General features: G+C 32.0%; 4 protein-coding genes across 6 annotated transcripts; 2 read left to right on the top strand and 2 right to left on the bottom strand.

The window, feature by feature from the left end:
* Positions 1–21: 21 nt before the first annotated feature.
* Positions 22–5,025, bottom strand: LOC113510915 (signal recognition particle subunit SRP68). 2 transcript variants are annotated; one of them, XM_026894473.3, is made up of 6 exons: positions 4,761–5,025; positions 3,657–3,778; positions 2,722–2,949; positions 1,909–2,094; positions 1,383–1,513; positions 22–1,203 (listed from the first exon to the last, which is right to left on the bottom strand). In XM_026894473.3, exons 1-6 carry the CDS (start codon positions 4,852–4,854, stop codon positions 174–176), a joined length of 1,791 nt encoding a protein of 596 aa, XP_026750274.2. In that variant the 5' UTR covers positions 4,855–5,025; the 3' UTR covers positions 22–173. The 2 variants fall into 2 exon arrangements, with proteins under 2 accessions (XP_026750274.2, XP_026750266.2); XM_026894465.3 differs by having other exon boundaries at positions 1,909–2,097; positions 4,761–5,023.
* Positions 5,026–6,216: 1,191 nt separating this feature from the next.
* On the top strand, positions 6,217–7,780 carry LOC113511221 (uncharacterized). The gene is made up of 4 exons (XM_026894841.3): positions 6,217–6,317; positions 6,451–6,505; positions 6,608–6,672; positions 7,620–7,780. The coding sequence occupies exons 2-4, from the start codon at positions 6,469–6,471 to the stop codon at positions 7,737–7,739; spliced, it is 222 nt and encodes a 73-aa protein (XP_026750642.1). The 5' UTR covers positions 6,217–6,317; positions 6,451–6,468; the 3' UTR covers positions 7,740–7,780.
* A 1,809-nt stretch (positions 7,781–9,589) lies between these two features.
* Positions 9,590–15,662, bottom strand: LOC113513288 (E3 ubiquitin-protein ligase siah-1-like). 2 transcript variants are annotated; one of them, XM_052903428.1, is made up of 5 exons: positions 15,442–15,658; positions 13,464–13,504; positions 11,664–11,859; positions 10,590–10,731; positions 9,590–10,393 (listed from the first exon to the last, which is right to left on the bottom strand). In XM_052903428.1, exons 2-5 carry the CDS (start codon positions 13,487–13,489, stop codon positions 9,783–9,785), a joined length of 975 nt encoding a protein of 324 aa, XP_052759388.1. In that variant the 5' UTR covers positions 13,490–13,504; positions 15,442–15,658; the 3' UTR covers positions 9,590–9,782. The 2 variants fall into 2 exon arrangements, with proteins under 2 accessions (XP_052759388.1, XP_052759389.1); XM_052903429.1 differs by lacking the exon at positions 13,464–13,504 and having other exon boundaries at positions 15,442–15,662.
* A 1,545-nt stretch (positions 15,663–17,207) lies between these two features.
* LOC113512623 (uncharacterized) lies at positions 17,208–18,409 on the top strand. Its single transcript, XM_052903430.1, has 2 exons — positions 17,208–17,544; positions 17,993–18,409. The coding sequence occupies exons 1-2, from the start codon at positions 17,369–17,371 to the stop codon at positions 18,339–18,341; spliced, it is 525 nt and encodes a 174-aa protein (XP_052759390.1). The 5' UTR covers positions 17,208–17,368; the 3' UTR covers positions 18,342–18,409.
* The last annotated feature ends 1,373 nt before the right edge of the window (positions 18,410–19,782 follow it).

Raw genomic sequence — 19,782 nt, 5'->3', positions numbered from 1 at the left:
GAGTTAGGGTAAGATTTACTAATCAATAATACCTTTTTTATGTAGACAGATATATTTATATAAATTACTAGTAACATTAACTAGTCAAGTTAGATACATACATCTCATAAAACTTTCAGTACAGTATATTAGTATCCAAGTAACATAATATGTGTATAAAAACAATCACCTAATTATTTGTCGCTTTTTCCCCAACCTAAGAAACCCTTAACCAATCCAGTAAGACCTGCGCCTTGCTTTTTACTATCTGCTGCACCTGTCTTGTCATCCAAATTCGGGAATTCTATAAAATTGGATGCTAAATCAAAGAATAATGGTTTACAAGGAATAGCTTCCATCGGAGGTGGCATTTTATAAATGTTTGGATTTTTAGTTAAAACCTGTGTATCTTCACGGTATTCATCCAAACGATCAACTAATGGCTTCTTGTCCTTATGCGGCTTACCACTCATATACTTGTTTTCTTCTTCCTGATCCTCATCATCTTCTAGTACAGAATCGGCATGAACTTCAAATTTGCAACTTTCAATATCCTTCTTTAAAATCTGCAATTTATCCAAGAGTTGTTTGTCTGTCAATTTGCTAGCTATAGATTCAGTTACATAAGAATCGCATCTCTCAAGCATAGCTAGAGCTTCGCGGAAGCGCCTGAGCCCTGTCAGGACTTGAGCGATGTAGTAGCAACGGAATGCGCGATACGCCTTCATTTGTGTCTCAATCTCTTGTTGATATACTGCATCACTTTCAAATCCAGGTAGTTGTTGCAGTTCAGTGAAATTCTGCAAAATGATCTCGTAAAGTCTTGTTAAATCATGGGGACGCACTTTCTTCCCATCAATTTGTATATTATTCTTACGAGCATGTTCAGCTTGTTGTACAAGCAAATTGTTTCTGTCTATAGTGCGAACAAGGCGCAAATACATCAAGTAAGAGAGCAAATAATTAATGCCAGACATTTGCAACTCAGACGCCGATTTCAGTTTTGGATCACTTTTAATCTCATCTTTGATGGCAGATATAGCATCTTTACAATCCATAAGGATGTTTTCAAGTATATCGATCTTAGCCTCGACGGTCTGTGCATTGGCGACAGACTTGTCAAGATCTTGCAGGGCGATGAGGAACAGCCGGACCTTCTCGGGCCTCACCGTGACGCGGCGACCACGCCATTCTACTTCATGCATAATGCCGGAGCGGGATTCTCTGTAATCAAAATGACATATCATGGAATTGCAAAAATTGTTACAACTGAAAATTAACCTCTGTAAGTTTGGTGATGCAAATTTCAAAATGCCATCAGTGATTTTATTGATGTTAACAGGAATATTCATAAATTATCATGAAAGTACTATAGCTGTTTTATATAATTCGCCTTCACATACTTAGCCTGCGCCATAAGTGAGTCCAGGTTCTCTATAAGACCCTGGCCGCGCATTGCGACCAGGTCACCGGCTGCAGACTCGTCGCCTATGTTGTATGCACAGTAACGCAAGCTAGGCTTTAGCTCTTCCACCTACAAAGAAAAAAATACAAGAATGATATTAACACAATTTTTTTTTTATGCTTTTTTTTCATAGAATATAAAGTAGTAATTTAGACAAATTCTAATTTTGGAGATAATAGTTTTAATTTTGCCTTTTACAATATAAAATAGGATTATTTAATAAACTTAGTATTCTTTATTATTATATAACATACATATTCCAAAACTGAGAAATGTTTGAATTTTTTCATGTAGAATAATCCAAAGCCGTAAGCATTGATAGGAGAATCTTTTGCACACCGTGTTAAATAGTGAAAAGGACTGGATGCTATGTAACGATAATAAGGTGACTTTCTATGTAATTGGATTGGAATCAAATTTCTTAGTCACCCTGTAGGTGACAGGCGGGTATAGCGCGTACTAACCTTCTGCTTATAAACGAGCCTCTCGTCCTCGGGCAGTGCGGCGCTAAGATTGTCGAGCACGAGCTGCGCGCGCTGCAGGCTGTCGGCGGCGCGGCGCCACTGCTGCAGCTCCAGCAGCAGCGCGCCGCCGAGCCACGCCGCGTAAGCTCCCGCCTCTAATTGAGTGCGCGCGTCGCACGCGCCGCTCTGCTGCGTACACACAACAATGTCAGGATTAAAATACCCCAAGCTGCTTAATACTCATCATCTTCCTACCCTTATCCCAATTAAGATTCTTCTAGAATTCCTTTCCCAGAAGAAAAATGGGAGGGAATTGCTGCTTATTACTAATTTCCAATAATAAACAAAGTTAAATAAACATTTCCTCCTTATTACATCATATCAAGACTCAGTGTATATAAAATGTTAAACCACTGGGTTAAGATTAATAATAAGATATTTATTTAAGAAAAATCCATTTGGGGGATCTTCATAACACCAATAGAAACTAAAAGAATTATTTTCATAATTTTTCTTTGGCTGCTTGTTTGTTTTGTGATATTTCACAAAAATATGGCACCAAATTGGATGTGATTTCCACAGTTGTGTTTCTGAAGTTCTGACTTAGAGTTTGATGTATGTTTTAATTTAATACACTATCTAGAAGTGGTAATATATTTTGAAAATCCACCCGCAAGCAAAAACCAGTCCTTTATAAAAAAGCTTATTGTTCATTTCAAGTTACATTAAAAAGTCAATGAATAACCTGGCTATTGAGGCAAATAAATCTCTGAAAAATGATGTTCTTTAATGACTGATAACATATATAATTACTTCACACAATTGCAAGAGCGTCTGCGCATGCGAACATGCTTTCTTAAGGCGCGCGATGAGATGGAACTTTTTCCGAGGTTCAGTATTGGCCTCTTGGCGTAACTGCATCGCGTGGGCCCAAGCACGTTCGGCCTGCAGGAGTGGCACACCCAGCAGACGGTTCTCAGCGTTAGCCGCTGTCAGGTGCACAGTTGTGACATCGCGGCGACGGTAATGGCGTCTGTCACCCTAAAAAAAATATTTGTTATTTCATTAGTCCATATATGTGCGATTCTTGCAGCTAAACATTATAATTTACAGTTAAAAATTACCAGAGATTATAAATTTTTTACATTGCTGGCTTGGATATTGACAGTTGTAACACCGAAAAGTATATATATTACGCGCGCATAGTAAGTACCTACGCCGTGAGACCCATCTAAACGTATAGCGCAGGCGCGTCGACCGACCAATAGGAGCGCGCCTCTCGCGCTTCGAGAAAGTTCGCGACTAACGAGCGAGAGAGTAGTTGGGCGATGAGTGTCCTAGTGATATCATATAATACTGTTTCGCTGTTAAATATTGTAATATATTGTAACACATATAATTTTCAATAAAATAACGTGTTCACCCGTTACACAGTGGTTTATATGTAACACTGTGATAAATGTTAACATCCTAAAAAAATAACAGATTTAATAGAAAAATAGCATAATTGAAGGCACTCTAAATGTGTGTACAAAATAAACAATAGCTAAATAAAGTTTTTATATTGAATACAAATGCTAACATTGTTTACAATTGTACTAAATATTAAAAAATAGAATATACATAATACTAGCTATGTTATATATATTATTATATAACATCCAGAAAATATATATTACTGTATTCTTCACAGAGAACATATATACATGGTTCTAAAGCAGATCTATTAATTAAAATTGTTCAAACACCTGTGGTATTTTGAGCACTTTGCGTAGACGCCTGAGACGTCTGGAACAGTATCCTCGGTACCGTTGATAATCTCCATGTCGCAGTCCATGTTGCTGCTGAGCATCCTTGATAATACGAAATACTGTTAACACATTAAGGATGTTATATAATTTTTTAACAATGTTTAAATTTTTAATAACATAAGGTTTAAGTAATTTTTCAATCATACAAAGTTCTGAGATATAACATAAACATACTAAATATTTAAAAAATAAATAGAACATTTAGAAAAGAATAAATATGATACAAAACGACGAAGGAAGTTCTTCCATTTCTTTAGATGGAAATATTATGCAAACTAAGCAGAGCCTGGCCAGGACAATTTTATGATGTCAACATTATTGCATTAAATTGCAATGCCAAATATCTATATGTGTGGGTAAAGATGTTTCTGATGAATAGGCATGACAAAGCTAACATTCAGACATTCTCTATGAGGTTGGTGGAGTCTCAACAAAAATTTGAATAAAATACTTTGTAGTGTATTTATGGCAAATTTCATAATGGTAACAAAATTATACATACTCAACAAAATAGCCAAATAACTCTCTTATAATGTTGATATGGCAATGAAATTAAAAGATACAGAGGCATAACACTAGTCTTCAGGAATGGCATATAAATGGTATCATGGGTTACATAGTATATTTTGTTATGCCCATGTTACTGTTCATGTCTATAGGTGATAGTTATCATTTTTTATTAGGTGGCCGTTGGTTTGTTGCCATTGTGAGTTACATGCCCTGTAATAATATGATAGTATAATATAACAGTTTTTCTGTGCTCAGGGCTTGTTATGCCTCTCCCCATTAGAAGAGAATTTATACAGCCTGATATGAGATTTTATTACAAAAATTTTCTTTTCTTGCACCCATGTATAGTATCGAGTTTATCCAATACTTTCCCACAACATCGTAGGAAATAATTTCAATAATAATTAATGAAAATTACTATATCTAGATAAAAAATAATCCCAAACATATTTTATATACAGGTATATACAAATGTTGAGAAAATTTGAACTATGAGAAAACTGGTCCAACAGCTGGTCTTTTAAAGGATACTCTCTAATGTGAGAAGGTTCGTGGCTTTTCCTTCTTCTTTATCTTCGGTGGGAACAGGTTTTGCATCTCCAGCTTCGTCTTCTAACACAACCATGACTAATGATCAATTTTTGAATGTCTTTAAATAATTTTTATTAACCTATAAGATATTTTCAATTAAATAAACCTTACACGACTACGGTAACAGACAAGCGGTTCTTTTTCTTTTTTTTCTTCTTTCATTGATTCAATCAATGTCAGTTTAATATAGTAAAAGTGACGTCGACAGAGTTGACGTCACATCTTATAATTCATAGTTTAAGTGGTTTAAGGATATTACCTGCATCCACAGACATAATAATCAAGTTATTAAGTATATTTGCGTTATATTAATAAAAATGTGCTTAATGCATAATCTATAGTAGTATAAGTATTACAGACATATATGATAACTATAATTCACAGATATAATTATATGTGTGTGGTATAGTTATAGTAGCATTGCCAGACTGGGTATTTTTTTGCAATTTTGGGTAAAATATTGTCTGTTTATGAACTTTTAGAGAAATGTAATTCTTTTTGGTAATAGTTTTAGTACTTGGTAATTCTACAGATATATATGCGTGCGCGAAGGTATATAACAGTGGATGGGGTATAAGATAAGAGATAAAGAGGATAAGACATACAGAGCAAATAATAACTATGGCAAGTTTGTTTTTTTTTTTATGAGTATACTATGTATTATACAAATAAAGAAAACTTGGGAAAATAAAATGTTGAAACAATATAGTGTTAATCATATTTATAAAATGTATTATTACTATTTATAAAATATAATCACATTTTAGAAAGCAAAAATAACAAGAATGTATTGTTAAAAAATTACATTACCCGCCATTAGTTTTGAAGCCACAATGTACTAAAGATACTATATATGTGTATAAAGAGCGTGTGTGTGTTTTTTATACAATTTAGAATGGTAAACAAGCTGATGGCCCACGTAATGGAAAGTGGTAACCGTCGTCTATAGACATGAGTCGTCGATATAGTCATATGATGTGTGTCGGACTATATAATTAATTTCCTACAAAGATAAATCATAAGTGATTAGAAAGTATATGTATTACATTGTATCATTTTAGTATAACTATTTAGTTTTTCATTATAGTAGCAACAAGGGTTGATTTTGAGACGCCATTTTTATTAACTCTCATTTTATCTCTATAACCTAATGTTTTAAATTAATAATTTTGCGAAATTACTATTTTATAAAACATTATAAACTAAATTTAAGATAATTTTCATTTAAATTTATTTGAAATTATTTCATATTGGTCCTTAGACTTAAGATATTGTTGTGATATCAAATTTAAAGTTGAGATATTTCCCAAATTTATCATTTTAGAGAAATGGCGCCATACAATTAACCCCTACTATCTTAAACTACTATCAATTGAGCATAGATTAAGAATTGTAGCTAGTAAATTTATTATTGACATTGACACTTGACTTTTAAAGATTTGACAGCTTTTTGTTTTGTAATGTTTTCTTTCTTTTCTTGTTCAACGTTCTGCATAGGTTAGTTTTGTTTTGAAAGAATTAAAATTCGCTATTTATCTTTAAAATCGTGCAATATTATTTTATTATATTACATTCACGACAAAATAGATTTTGTTTTGTATGTTAACTCGTGTATATTTTATTTTTACAGAACAGGTAATAAACCGAAATGGCGAAGTCAAAGAATCACACAAATCATAACCAAAGTATGTAAACAGTTTTTTAAGTCAGTTTATAAATTAAAAAGTCATTAATTTTATTTCAAAATATACGATTGCTGTAAATAAATATTTTTATATTATTTTCAGATCGCAAAGCCCATAGGAATGGTATTAAAAAGCCTAAGAAGTTCAGACACGAGTCTACCCTTGGAGTAAGTTCACATAAATTAGTATTTATGATGCAGTTTTTGATTGGCAAATTAAGTCATTTTTGTTTCGTTCTAATATAGAAGTAATAGTAAGTTTTAATGTAGAAGTAACTAGCAGTTTCCCGCGGCGTTGCTCGTTTCTATGCAATTATCATATATTATTTCTATTGGAACCCTTCATGAATTTGGTCTTATGTTGTATTATATACTTAAATGATAATTACATAGCTTCATAAAGTTTCAGCCAATTCAAGTGATTATTATTTTATAGCATTTTATATGTGATTCTTTACATTGATATAACTTTTTTATTTATGAACTGATTGAAATAAAACAAACACTAAACGTTAAGTGCAGCAAACTGCAACACAATGGAAACCACATTCAAATAGGTTAAGCCATTTCTACGATTAGCGGGCACAAACAGATAAATATTTTAAAAATCATTGGGTTCTATTGTGTTCATAAAGCCTCATTATAGTAGTTCTTATATATCTTCCATATACAGACAGCAATCTGTTACAATTTTATTATATATATTTATATGTATTACATTGATCTATAAATAGAGGCAGAAAGCAAAACTGATTTCACTGAATAGGTACTTCATATTCATATTTGCCTGGTTTTCAAGCCATAATGTCTCTATAATCTCTTTTCGTAAACCAACATAGAAACATATATGAAGATAATTAAAATGTTCATTTAAGCACATACAAGAAACTTTACCATTTCAGTTATAGTTCCGATCTAAAACAATTGACAAGAAATTGCAGCTTATTAAGGGAATTATTATTTTTTATATTTGTTCAAAACTGTAATTAATTAATAGTAAAACCATCCCTTTGTGAGATTTAAAGCTTAATTATATGTGTTTGGTGGAAATATAAAGTACTTGTATATAATATGCCTAGTCGTTAGTGAATAATTATATTTTATTTTTTTTTCAGATGGATCCGAAATTCTTGAGGAATCAAAGGTTTTGCAAAAAAGGCAACCTAAAACCAGCAAAACAACTTGCAAAGGCAGCAGAGAGAAAAGCTGTGCGAGAATCGAAAGCTAAGAAATGAACATCTAGCTTTTAAGATAATATAAAAATCAACAAAATCCATCATATTTTTTATTTTTAACATAGACATCTTATACATGTAGATATGCTATTATAAGAACAGATAAAAATATCTGCAGTATTAAAATTACTAGTAATTACATATTTTAAGAAGTACATAGTAGGAATTAGGTAAAACCTATTGTACATATGAGAACTTCAGTTACATATTAAAATTTAAAATTACCATTTAGTTTACAATAGCAGAATAAAGGTCTTCAGACTATGGAATGTCCTTTTGTGTATGTAAAGTGTGTACATGTAGATATACATTGTAGTACAGAACCACCCCTTTCCCGTGGGTGTCGTAAGAGGCGACTAAGGGAGGGCGCACGCACACGCAGCAGCATCCCTTTTAAAATATCTCCAAAACTTAACTGCGGTTGCCAATCCACCTGCCAAGCGTGGCAACTATTGGCAAAACGCCCCAAGGGGAGGTTTATATTCAGCAGTGGACAGTCAGCAGTGGACAGTTAAAGGCCGATACGATACAAGAGCACTCAAAACAGGGGGTTTAAATTTGCACAGAGCATGTTCTCCCGTAGTATTAGTGCTCCTCATTTAACTCTATTTGAGTAAATGGAGAAATTCGTGTTTATGCTTACTTTCAATCCTATTTAGAAAACTAAATATTAGACAAAAACATATATTCATATGATAAAGTGCATAATATATTTTTACACATATGTGAATGCGAGTCGAGCTAGCAAAGGCACGTAAAACAAAACTCCATTTAGTTTAAACAATTGATTACAGCCTCAATGGTTAAATCGTTAGCAGCTTGAAATGGAGTTTAGCAGCTTTATTGCTTCCGATATACCCTGTCAGGTTTTGACGATCTCTGACCTCTGGAAACCATATGGTGACGAATTTAGTCACGGGTAGGTTAACTGACCTGACTTCATCTTTGTTTATTTGTATCATACACTGATATATGCCATATTAAGTGTAAGCAGATAATAGGTAGGATAATGATTCTATTTTCATTCCTTAATGTTGGACTCGCATGCTTGCCGAATGTAAAGCGATTCCACTTTTGTTGCTCAAGCAAACACATGGAACCCATATGGACAGATTTGAGCATATTAATTTAAGAACTTTATAGTCATTAGAATGGCCAATATGGATCTGACCTTAAACTTTATAATGAACAATAACTCAAATAATTATTATCTAGGAAGTGTAAAATCGCCTTTCTTATAGCGATATGCATTTCATAAAATATGAAATAATCATCCATATTACATGTTGTCATACTATCATTAGAGTCACAACTTTTATTTTCCGTAATATAAATATAGGACAATTTCCATGGTCAAAGTAGTCTATACTTATTTTTAAAAAATCATGACAAATTTATAGACATATATATATATATATATATATATATATATATATATATGTATGTATGTATGTATGTATACACACACACACACATATATATGTATGTATGTATGTATATATATATATATATATATATATATATATATATATATATATATATATATATATATATATATATATATATATATATATATATATATAGTAGCTATCAAAACTTATGACCACAGTATTAGGAAACTGTCCATATTTGTCACATTACATCATGGTAAAAATTGCAACTACTAATTTAGACTAAATACACAACAACGTAATGTGGATTGATATGAATTAGTATCTATATGTTGTAACTAAACTTTATATATATAATTAATGAAAGATTAAAAAACAAAATCTTGGAGTTGTGGTTAGTTCCTATTTAAGAGTTCGTACATAAGAAGCCCGGCAACATCAATAATTTAAATTTTAAACTTTGTTTACTGTATCCAATTTATTAAATAAAATGTTATTGTGTTAACTTTTTTGGCACTTTTCAAATTGAAGCTAGTTATGTAGATAATAGCAATATTTTATGGCCATCTCATAAGAGCACTGTTTTCTATATAACTATCTCCAGTTACTATCAATGAGAAATATAGATGTTGCCCGCCTTGCAGTATAATCCTTAGTTATTTGTATGCTGTTTAAATGGCTTTTTCGGGCCCTGGGGTTTAGGACCCGGTCCTTTAGGCCCTGGCCCTTTGTTTCCGGCACCTTTCTGCCCAAATCCCTTGGGTCCTGAGTTATCGTTTTGAGGTTTTGCATTAGTGTCTCCCTTAGATTTTTTTTCCTTGTTGCAAGATGAAGGAATTCTTTTTATGAAAAATCGGAATGACATCTTATTATCTTTTATAAAGTGGCCAAACATATTCAAAGGCATGATGCCACATTTCCCTATGCGGAACACTTCATCAGCTTTAAGAGCGTCATTAAAACAGTGTTCCATGAACACTATTTTTCTTCTGGTATCTTGCTTGCTTGTGACATGTATCTCATATACATGCTGATGTGCAACTGCTTTGCTTCCGATATGCTGTATCGTCCAATATACCATATTCTGTAAGGTATCAATTTTCATTGTAATTATAAACAATAGCTTCCCCTGTGAGATCAGATACATATAACGGTCATCTTCCTTGACATTTATGTTGTTCAGTTCCACATCAGTATCAGTGTTGACGTTGCAATTTAGTGGATGACGCTCTTTGAAATGATCCATCATCTCCTTCAGTTTACCTGAAAATAATATGTTATTATATACTAGTCTTTTTTTTTTTATTTTTATAATTTGTAATAGTGAGACGTTACTGACACAAATTTATTCCTAATAACCACGACCGCTTAAATGAGTATTTAGTAATCTTTTAAGACATGTTACAAGAAGGATTGAAATCGACAATAGTTTTATAAATAAGTAATTTGTTTGATTTACCATGCCATGAGCATCTTCCAAAAACAAGTCCAAGTGGACAATCCATCTCGCGGAAAATACACTCCTTCAGGTGGTCTTGTACATCATTGGATTCCATCATGTACACACACCCAAATGTTTTATTAGGGCAAGGTACTTTTGCCTGCAAAAGATTGATGATGTAGAAATTATGCACAAACATCAGACATTTTTTATTAATTTTATAGTTTATAGTTATTAGTTTAATATGTATTTGGCAGTGTTTTTGTCTGTGAAATTGAGAAATTTGTCAAATAATCGTCGAATCCAATCGTCGAAAAACGACAAAAACATCTTGAGCCTCTCATACTAAGACGGCGTCGACAAAGTCTATAAGTTGGTATGCGAGATTCAACATTTATTGATAAACGATTCGTATTTTTTTTTTTTGAGAATATGTTTTATATTGTAAAACAGTAATATATGAGTAACGTATTTCACTTTGAAGGGTTTTCCAATTTCTATAATAAGAGACATCTGTGTGGTGAGTAAAAAACTTAAAGGATCCCGAGGATAAGGAGGATTATATTAAGACGTACTATGTATTCTGTGATGATATGCTCTTTTATTAGTTATTTACATAGGTTCAGTAGGTGGACCAGTAACTTGTTCGTAGTTAAATATATTATCGAGATTTAACGCGATGAAACATTTCTGCAGGCAAATAACATCTAAATAGCTGCTTCTTTATTGCCGATATTTCGAAATCCGAAAAATTTCAATAAGGAAGATGGATATAGACTTTCAACAGCATAGGACGCAGTGATAAGTGATAAAACACGCGAAATTTTTTTTAAACGCAGTGTAGATCTACATAATAATATTGACAGAACCGAAAAGATTGCACGGGCTTGCTTCAGTTCTGCTGTGACCATAACATGCCGAAACGTCGGCAATAAAGAAGCAAGTATGTAGGTACTATTTACCTGCAAAAAATTTTCGTCGCGTTTAGTCCCGATAGTGAATTTAAAATATGTAAAGAACGTGAATGGTGAAAATGAACTAATTGTTCGTAATTCTCAGTAGTATAAAAGAAAAATATCAAAGAAAACCCACCTTAGATATCATTTCTTCGAGTTGCCAGTTTCTCATCTGTGTCATAGGCTGGCGACATAGAGGACAGATCGGTGGACACAACGATGTGGTGCATTTAATACAGAGGCTGTGCCCTGACTGGCACTGAAATATCGGTCCCAACATTGTCTCCATACATACAGGGCACTCCGGCAAATCAATTGCTGCTGATGCCATTCTGTATTTGACATAACTGGTTAATAAGTACTTCTTCATCATTATCATCGTATCAGCTTTTAATTGTCCACTGGTGAACATAAGCCTTTCCCCTTGAGGGGGGGGGGGTTGCTAGTAGTTGCCACGCTTAGTAGGCGGATTGATAAACGCAGTTTGACTCTACAGATGTTTTAAGAGAGACGCTGCTGCTCATCTTTCACCCTCCCTTGGTCGCCTTTTATAACACAAACGGAAAAGGATGGGGTGGTCTATTCTATGCCGAGACCACACGGTAATGAGTACTTACATACAATAATTTTATAGCAAATGGTAATTATCCATTAGAAAATATTAGCTAGATTAAGCTAATATTTTCTAATAGATAACCGTGCGGTCACGTAATTAATGAAATATATAAAAAAAATTCATTAATACTCTCCCATGAGATGGAATATTTCCCTTGGAATTGTATATACAATATATACAAAAATTCAAACTATGAACATATAGATATGTTTTTAGGTAGGTAGTGTATTTATTATTATTGACTTTCATGTAATTTTTACTTCAAAAGTAATAACTAATTAATCAGGGAATATTAGTTTTTACTTTTGAGGTATCATCATATTCTTGTACGTTCCTAGTGTACGTCTGCGTTACACCTGTTTTAGTAATTAAAGTATCGAGACCAATTTATGTAATTTTTTTATGCAATTTAGAATGGCAAACAGGCTGACCACCCATCTGATGGAAAGTGGTAATCGTCGCCTATAGACATGAGCTGTATCATGGACGTAACAGAATATACTGTTTCGCCCATGACAGCCCCCATGCGTTGCCATTCCTGAGGACTAAGGTGTTATTCCTCTGTACCCAGAAAATTCACTTCCATATCCCACCTTTAAACTGAAGCACAACCATGCAAACACAACTGTTTCAAGGTAGAAACACGAATGGAACATAAGTGCCCAAGCAAACGACTTTTGTATAAAGTTTCCCTCGAGTAAATATCTAGGCTATTAATTTCGATACTCTAAATACCATTGGATTTATCATATCTTTCTTACCTGCCCACCGCGTATCTATTTTTTTTTTTTTTTAAAAAGATATGCTTTCAGATCGCATTTATAGAAATTTAATCAAAATTGGTTTAATGGTTAAGTTTTAAATCATAAAAACTGGTTTTACCACGATTGTAGTCTTCTTTTTTTTTGTGAAATAAATTTTTATATTTTGTATTCCATTATGCCCACAACTTGTCAAAGAAAAAAATTCCCCAACCTACTAACTTAAGTAATCTTTTAAATATTTCTTTCTCTGAAAACACCAATATTTTATGGATTACAGTAAATGTTATCAAACGCATTAATATCAAACTATAAATTCTATTACATGTATTTATTTTTTATATTCATACGAAATATATATTTAAGATTTTTGTATTGATAATTATCACTAACCCATATTGTGTTGTCTTTTTCAGTTTTATACTAAAAGTAAAAAAATAGGCCAGCCATTAAGATATAATTTCTATCCAAGTATGAACCTCTTATACATGATGCTGCCAGAAATGATCGTAAAAATAGCGACCGATTGCCATTAACGAAAAGAAGAATAGGTACTTACTTTTTGTTAGCCTTAGCTGTTGCCATTTTTCTTGATGTAAGCTGTGATGAAAAAAATAAGAGTAAATGTTCAGTTTTTAAGATTGGGATATTCACTTATTTAATATAGAGAAATCGTAGTATTTTATAAATAAATAAAATAGCAATATAGATTGTGAATCAATCCTAATATTGATGATTTGACAATTAACTGTTTTTATAAAATACCTTTGTATAATATTAACCCAAGTGATAACCACCGAGTTTATATAGATTAAAACAAATAGTAGGTGCTTATTCGTTTTATCTATATAAATGCGGCGACTGATAATATCATACCGACAGATAACTTGTTTCGATATTGATTAGTAGGTAAGAATCTTCTATAGATACCTACCTGAACACAGTCAATTCTTCACAGGGGAGAGGATTGTTAATAATGTGGTTAATAGGATCCCTATATTGCTAGTCCTACATGTATATACAATCCCATCCTCCCCCCAAGTGAAGGTTGACCTGATATAAACAGTTAGTGATGTGCCACCCATCTCCCCCACACCAATCAGGTTTGGTTATTTTTAAGGGTGATAATGGAATGATAACCCTGCTTGCTCTATTCATATTGTTTCAGTCAATGATGAGAAGTGAGAATAAGGTAGGTCAGTTGGCACAGTGAGAAATTCATAAGGAATAAGAATTAAACAATATAGTTTCCACGGTAATCACAATGTTTTGTGGGTGAACAGGGAATGGTAGCCTCACCATAGTAGGTTGACTCATCTATCTGTTATTTCAATTGAAAACTACGTATATAATTAATGTTATCATCATTCCAAAAAAAAATATCAAACAAATGTTTAGGTGTGTAACTATTTCAAATTGATAGTTTTGCAAAATTACTGCTTTATGGACTATTATAAACTAAAATTATAATATTTTTGACTTAAATCTAAAGCAAAGTTCAAGCAATTTGTTTTAAATTTAGTCCATAGTTTGCCATTCTAAGTTGCATAAAAAAAAGAAAGAAAAGAATAAAGATTTTGCCATGATAATAAATTTAGAGTTTAGAGATAAGTTTAGAGAAATTATGCCACAGACAATATAATAGAACACTATAACACAGTTTACAGAACTTAAGAAGAAGAAATAACTTTTTTTTTTTCAGAAAGATATACTAAAAATTTGCTGTGTAGTCCCAGCATAGAATGAGCCACCACTTCTTTTCCCATGGATGTCTTAAAAGGCGACTAAGGGTACTTAATGGTTGAGGGATGGGCAGCAGCGTCCCTCGTAACACATCCGCAAAAGCCTGTTTGCTAACCCGCTTGCTAACATGGTATCTACTGGCAAAACCTCCCTTTATGGGAGAGGCCTACTTTTAGCAGTGGACAATTAATGGCTGATATGATGATGATGATACTAAAAAATGCTTAAATACATTCCTACTTGTCTGGATATTAGTTGGACTATAAAATATATTTATGATTATCTATGTTTATCAAAACAAAGGAGTTGCAGACGATACCAGTAATGATTCATAATTGTAACAGTTATTCAGAAAGTATAATGTAAGGTATAGGGACCAGAGACAGGGATGGTTCACAATGTGAAGTTAATTTATGAAGATAGCAGCTATGCTAAACAAAATAGTAACTATACACATAGTTAATTATTAATTACTTATATATTAATTACAAGCATAACCTTATATATTTAATTATATGATTTTGAGATCCACTGACTACTAAATGTAATAGACGTACATTTAAGGGATAAAAAAAAATACCACGACTGCTTTAGAGATGAGTATGTATCAATGAGTTACAAGTATGAAGGTTTCGGAGATGATCGTGTGAAGGTCGACCTGACAAGGTATATTATTAGCAATAAAACCTCTAGTCACCATTACCAACAATCCTTTTCCCTCTAATATGTAGAACTACGCTGATTGTAATATTTTATATCGCGGATAATTAATTACATTAAAGAAGGATACGTACCTTTTTCTTATTGAAAATAGGGGTAATAAGCTTCAAAACAAATGTGGTAAAATTTACGGATAAAACGAGAAAAAGTAAGTTTTGTAACTCTGATGAACAGCAGAAAGAAGAAATCGACTGAAACTACTAACTACGTAATTGGAGAAATATATTTAAAATTTTAAAAGTCGGCACTACTATAGCTACAAAATCAAAAACTATGCAGCTGTCTAGACTACCGCTTTAAATCAATCATGTACATCGAAGTCGTTAGCGACACATGAAACAAATAATCTGCCGATACTATAGAACATACTAAAATAAAAACTTCGTAATTAAAAATCCAAATACGGCAGAAAATCGTTTACTTTCATTCTAACATAACAGTTAAACGCGCCTAGTTGCTAAATACAGAAGGGTGCACTTTTTTGATGTTTTCAAACCAGCATGGGTCGAAAACTTTGACGAAATTGTTCAGTTTCACTGATTTCACTAGAATTTCACAGGAGATGGACTTTCATACATGCTAAAAATTTTACATAAATTAAGCTTCTTTCTAAAATGTTAGATAGCTTCTTGTGATACTACTTTTTCTAACTATTACAATTAATCGCGGTATGATGAAACACTATTTAAATTAAAAGCGTTTTAATAAATATTTAATGATGCATTAAGATAGTTGCACAGAAATCGTACAATCATATTTTGATTAAAGTTTCTTTTCAGGAGATCCAGTTAACTAAAGTATAACCTACTTAGCAAGGTACAAAATAAAATAGGTATTTAAGTTACATAACAAAAATTGCATTCTTATTAGATACGAATTTATACTTTATTCTTTTGGTATATGGCAGATCATGGCATAGGTAAATAACGATAAAATTATAATTTGATACGGGATTTCCCAGGTTTCCTATGTCTGTATTGCCAGAATCAGTGTCGAGTTGATTCTGAAACGCCATATCTCTATAATCAAAATTTCAGTTTGATATCACAGCAAAATCTTTACTGTAAAGATCGATATAAACTAATTTTCTAATAGACTTAAGTAAAAATTATTGTAATTTTAGTTTATGACGATTCATAGAAAATTAATTTCATGAAATTATCAATATAAATATTATGTTAAGAGATAAGTTGCATAGATAGAAATGGCACCTTAGAATCGGCGCCAATGTAACTAAATAGGCATGCATGGCGCTTTAAATCTAATATTGATATATTGATTGATGCGATCACTTGGTGATTTAGTAGTACCTGCCAACGACTCCTCGTTAATCGCTTATACGCAATGACTTAGTATAACGTACTTATGTACTAATACTATTAATAAGTTACATATCTAGTAGATGATATTGTCCATAAAACTTGTAGACTAATAAGGCAAGTAAACCATAACATGTAAATAAAGATTAATAGCAACCTTTACTGTTCATTGCTAATTGTAAAGTACAAAATACATTGCAAACAATTGATGAATGGTGCAATATTAATTACCATTCTTCTAATATTATATTATTTAAAAGCAAATAAGTAAATAATAGCATGCAATAAAAAAATTGGGGTCCTTTCTGAGGCGCCATTTCCTAAACCTACCTCTAAAATTAAATTTTGATATCATTATTTTAAGAACAAATATGAATTAAATTTTTAATGGATCCAAATCAAAATTATTATAGATTTAGTTTATGACAGTTTCTAAATATTTATTTTGCGAAACTATCAAAATAATATGTTAAAAGATAAGTTTAAAAATTCGCGCCTCAGAATCGATCCCAATCTGTTTAGTGAGGTCGATTCTGAGGCATTCTTTGCTGTAGACATTAATCGCTCTTAGTCTGTTTAATGTTTGAAGAGATTTGTATTAATATCAATTTTGTTCTGTCTACAGAGATAGTTTCTCTAATCTCCGCTATTTTTCTTTGAATATTTATTGAAATGTTTAAGTATGGAAAGTGTTCATAATACAGAATCATCAACACAATTGTTGAGTGAACAATATGACATTTTAAAAGAAAAACCAAATTTATTATTGTTATTATTAAATAAATTTGTAAAAGTGCAGCTCATTAGAAACCTTTCATTTGATGGGTTTGTGACTTCTATTGATCCAATTACTTACAGGTAAAGATGTTAAAAAGCACTTCTAATTGAAAATAACCTTTGGGTTTCCTTAACCAAATGTATTTATTAAAAATAAGAGAAATATTACTCCTAAGTAAATAGTTAGTTAAGCTATAAATTTTCATTACTTCACAAAAGCCTATTTTTTTAACTTTGTATTTATCTTGACCCATCATATTCTTAAGTACCACAGTAGACTAAAAAATAATATTTTATGTACATCATATTTGTATCATTAGCATGTAATATCTGTTATTGCATGTAGAAAATGTGGATGAAGAAAGTAACACTTGATAGTAATAAATATCTTAATGTTAACTATAATAGATATATTATCCAATAATTATACATCTGTTGGGGTTTCTTAGACCTGTATTGTCTCCTATATAATATATATATATATATAGCCCTACATAACATATATTGTAATACATTATTTTTTTTCTAGCCTAATCATTAAAAAACCCTATGAAGATTCATTTCAAACCATTTTAATACCAGGCCATGCAATATTAGATGTAACAGAAATAACTGCACCACCTAACATCAAACCTCCATCAAGAATACAATTGAGTCAAGTCTCAGAAATAGAAATATTAGATAGGAGATTTAAAATTGTTAAATGGTTAAAATGGAATTTACTTCCTGTGTCAGAATTAGATGATAAAATTATTTTTGGCAATGCAACTTTACTCCCTCCATATACAGCTATGGATATATGCACGGACAATCCTATGGTGGCGATGCAAATGAAGAAAATTATTCAGAGTATGCCACCAGACTTTAATCCGGAGTAACTTAGAATGACTTATATATTTATAATAAATTTTAAGATAAGTTTTCAATAATAAACAAATCTTGTAACCATATTGTTTTCTTCAGCTTTATATTCCTAAAATTGTAAGAATTATTGACAAATTTGGTTTGGAGTAGTAAATTATATATAAAAATATTACAGACAAATTGAAAATTTTCTTTTTTATAGTTGCTTATATAGATTAATTTTTAGACCATGTACCATTTGATAACAACCAGTGCCACAAGCAAGCTAACATCCCCTTAATGGAAGGCAGGAGCTGTTGTACAGACAGTTAACTGTCTGACAAGACATGAACATCATAAAGTGTGTGGTGAAATCTCAAAAGAGAAAGTAAAGGAAGAACTTGTTTCCTTACTTTAGTTTGCTTTTTGGTGAGATATTATATATATATATATATATATATATATATATATATATATATATATATATATATATATATATATATATATATATATATATATATATATATAGGCTTTGTACAAGAGTCGCCTGCATGTGTACTTCCCATCTGTGTTTCTGCCATGAAGCAGTTGGAGTTGCATGTCTGTGTCTTGTATTGAAAGGATAATGGATGGATTTAATATGGTTGGAATATATATGGCAATCACAGGGTTTGTACCTTGATGATATTACATCTCTGTAGGTGTAATATCATCCATAACAGCCATCAATTGGCCTGAATATAGGTTATCTCCTATTGGGGGGTTTTTCCAGTATTTAGCACGCTTGGTAGGCTGGTTGGCAACCAACAATGGCTTTGGTGATATTTTAAGAGGGATGCTGCTGTCCATTTCTCGACCATTAAGCCTTTATTGTCTCTTAGGACACCCACTGGAAAGGAAGGGCTTACTCTATGCTACGATATAAGTAAAATCTAAATTATTAAATAAATATATTAATGGGAGTGTTACAACCAGTGAAACAAAGATATTCACAAAGAAATATGAATACATGCGTAGATAACACAAATTTTTAATCTACCATATTAAGGGTACGGCGGGTCCACCTTTTGAATTAATACTGATTTAAAAGCTAATTAAAAATGTTTTGTAGTCTAAGATCCATGAAATTTCTGTCCTAATCAGAGTATTTCCACGTGGTTCTCCCTTGAAATCGTCCTGAATTCTAGGTATATTCATCACTATGAGCTAACTGACCTTCTTTTTCATTTTCAACCTAACTATCTATCATGCCTCACAGGTGCCCCGCCAGCGTATACTATACAGGTGGGGTTGCCATTCCATTATCAGGGGGGAAAGGTATTGTAATTGGGTCTAATAGCCCCATTGCTAGCAGTAATATTATATTTCCCTTGCAAACCAACGTGGTTAATTCTTGTGAAATTCGTCATGATGGGTTAACTGATCTGCTTTCATCTGAAATCATGACAACAAAATTTAGCAGAAATAATGTAATTA

This window comes from Galleria mellonella, unplaced genomic scaffold (assembly GCF_026898425.1).
Source record: "Galleria mellonella isolate WM207_F2 unplaced genomic scaffold, CSIRO_AGI_GalMel_v1 utg139, whole genome shotgun sequence".
NCBI classification, from domain to species: Eukaryota; Metazoa; Arthropoda; class Insecta; order Lepidoptera; family Pyralidae; genus Galleria; species Galleria mellonella.
Note: the sequence above shows the minus strand (reverse complement) of the source record. Positions and strands in the feature narration are given on the sequence as shown.

Bases quoted from the DNA above. Each gene is read 5' to 3' on its own strand.
- LOC113510915 (XM_026894465.3), bottom strand. From the start codon at position 4,854: ATGGTTGTGTTAGAAGACGAAGCTGGAGATGCAAAACCTGTTCCCACC. The intron at 1,514-1,908 runs GTTAGTACGCGC...TTTTCTTTGTAG, and splicing joins GGCTCGTTTATAAGCAGAAG to GTGGAAGAGCTAAAGCCTAG. The intron at 1,204-1,382 runs GTATGTGAAGGC...TTTTGATTACAG, and splicing joins TCACTTATGGCGCAGGCTAA to AGAATCCCGCTCCGGCATTA.
- LOC113511221 (XM_026894841.3), top strand. From the start codon at position 6,469: ATGGCGAAGTCAAAGAATCACACAAATCATAACCAAA. The intron at 6,506-6,607 runs GTATGTAAACAG...TATTATTTTCAG, and splicing joins TCACACAAATCATAACCAAA to ATCGCAAAGCCCATAGGAAT. The intron at 6,673-7,619 runs GTAAGTTCACAT...TTTTTTTTTCAG, and splicing joins GACACGAGTCTACCCTTGGA to ATGGATCCGAAATTCTTGAG.
- LOC113513288 (XM_052903428.1), bottom strand. From the start codon at position 13,489: ATGGCAACAGCTAAGGCTAACAAAAA. The intron at 11,860-13,463 runs GTAAGTACCTAT...TGTCAAATACAG, and splicing joins ACAGCTAAGGCTAACAAAAA to AATGGCATCAGCAGCAATTG. The intron at 10,394-10,589 runs GTAAATCAAACA...TATTATTTTCAG, and splicing joins TGGAAGATGCTCATGGCATG to GTAAACTGAAGGAGATGATG.
- LOC113512623 (XM_052903430.1), top strand. From the start codon at position 17,369: ATGGAAAGTGTTCATAATACAGAATCATCAACACAATTGTTGAGTGAA. The intron at 17,545-17,992 runs GTAAAGATGTTA...TTTTTTTTCTAG, and splicing joins ATTGATCCAATTACTTACAG to CCTAATCATTAAAAAACCCT.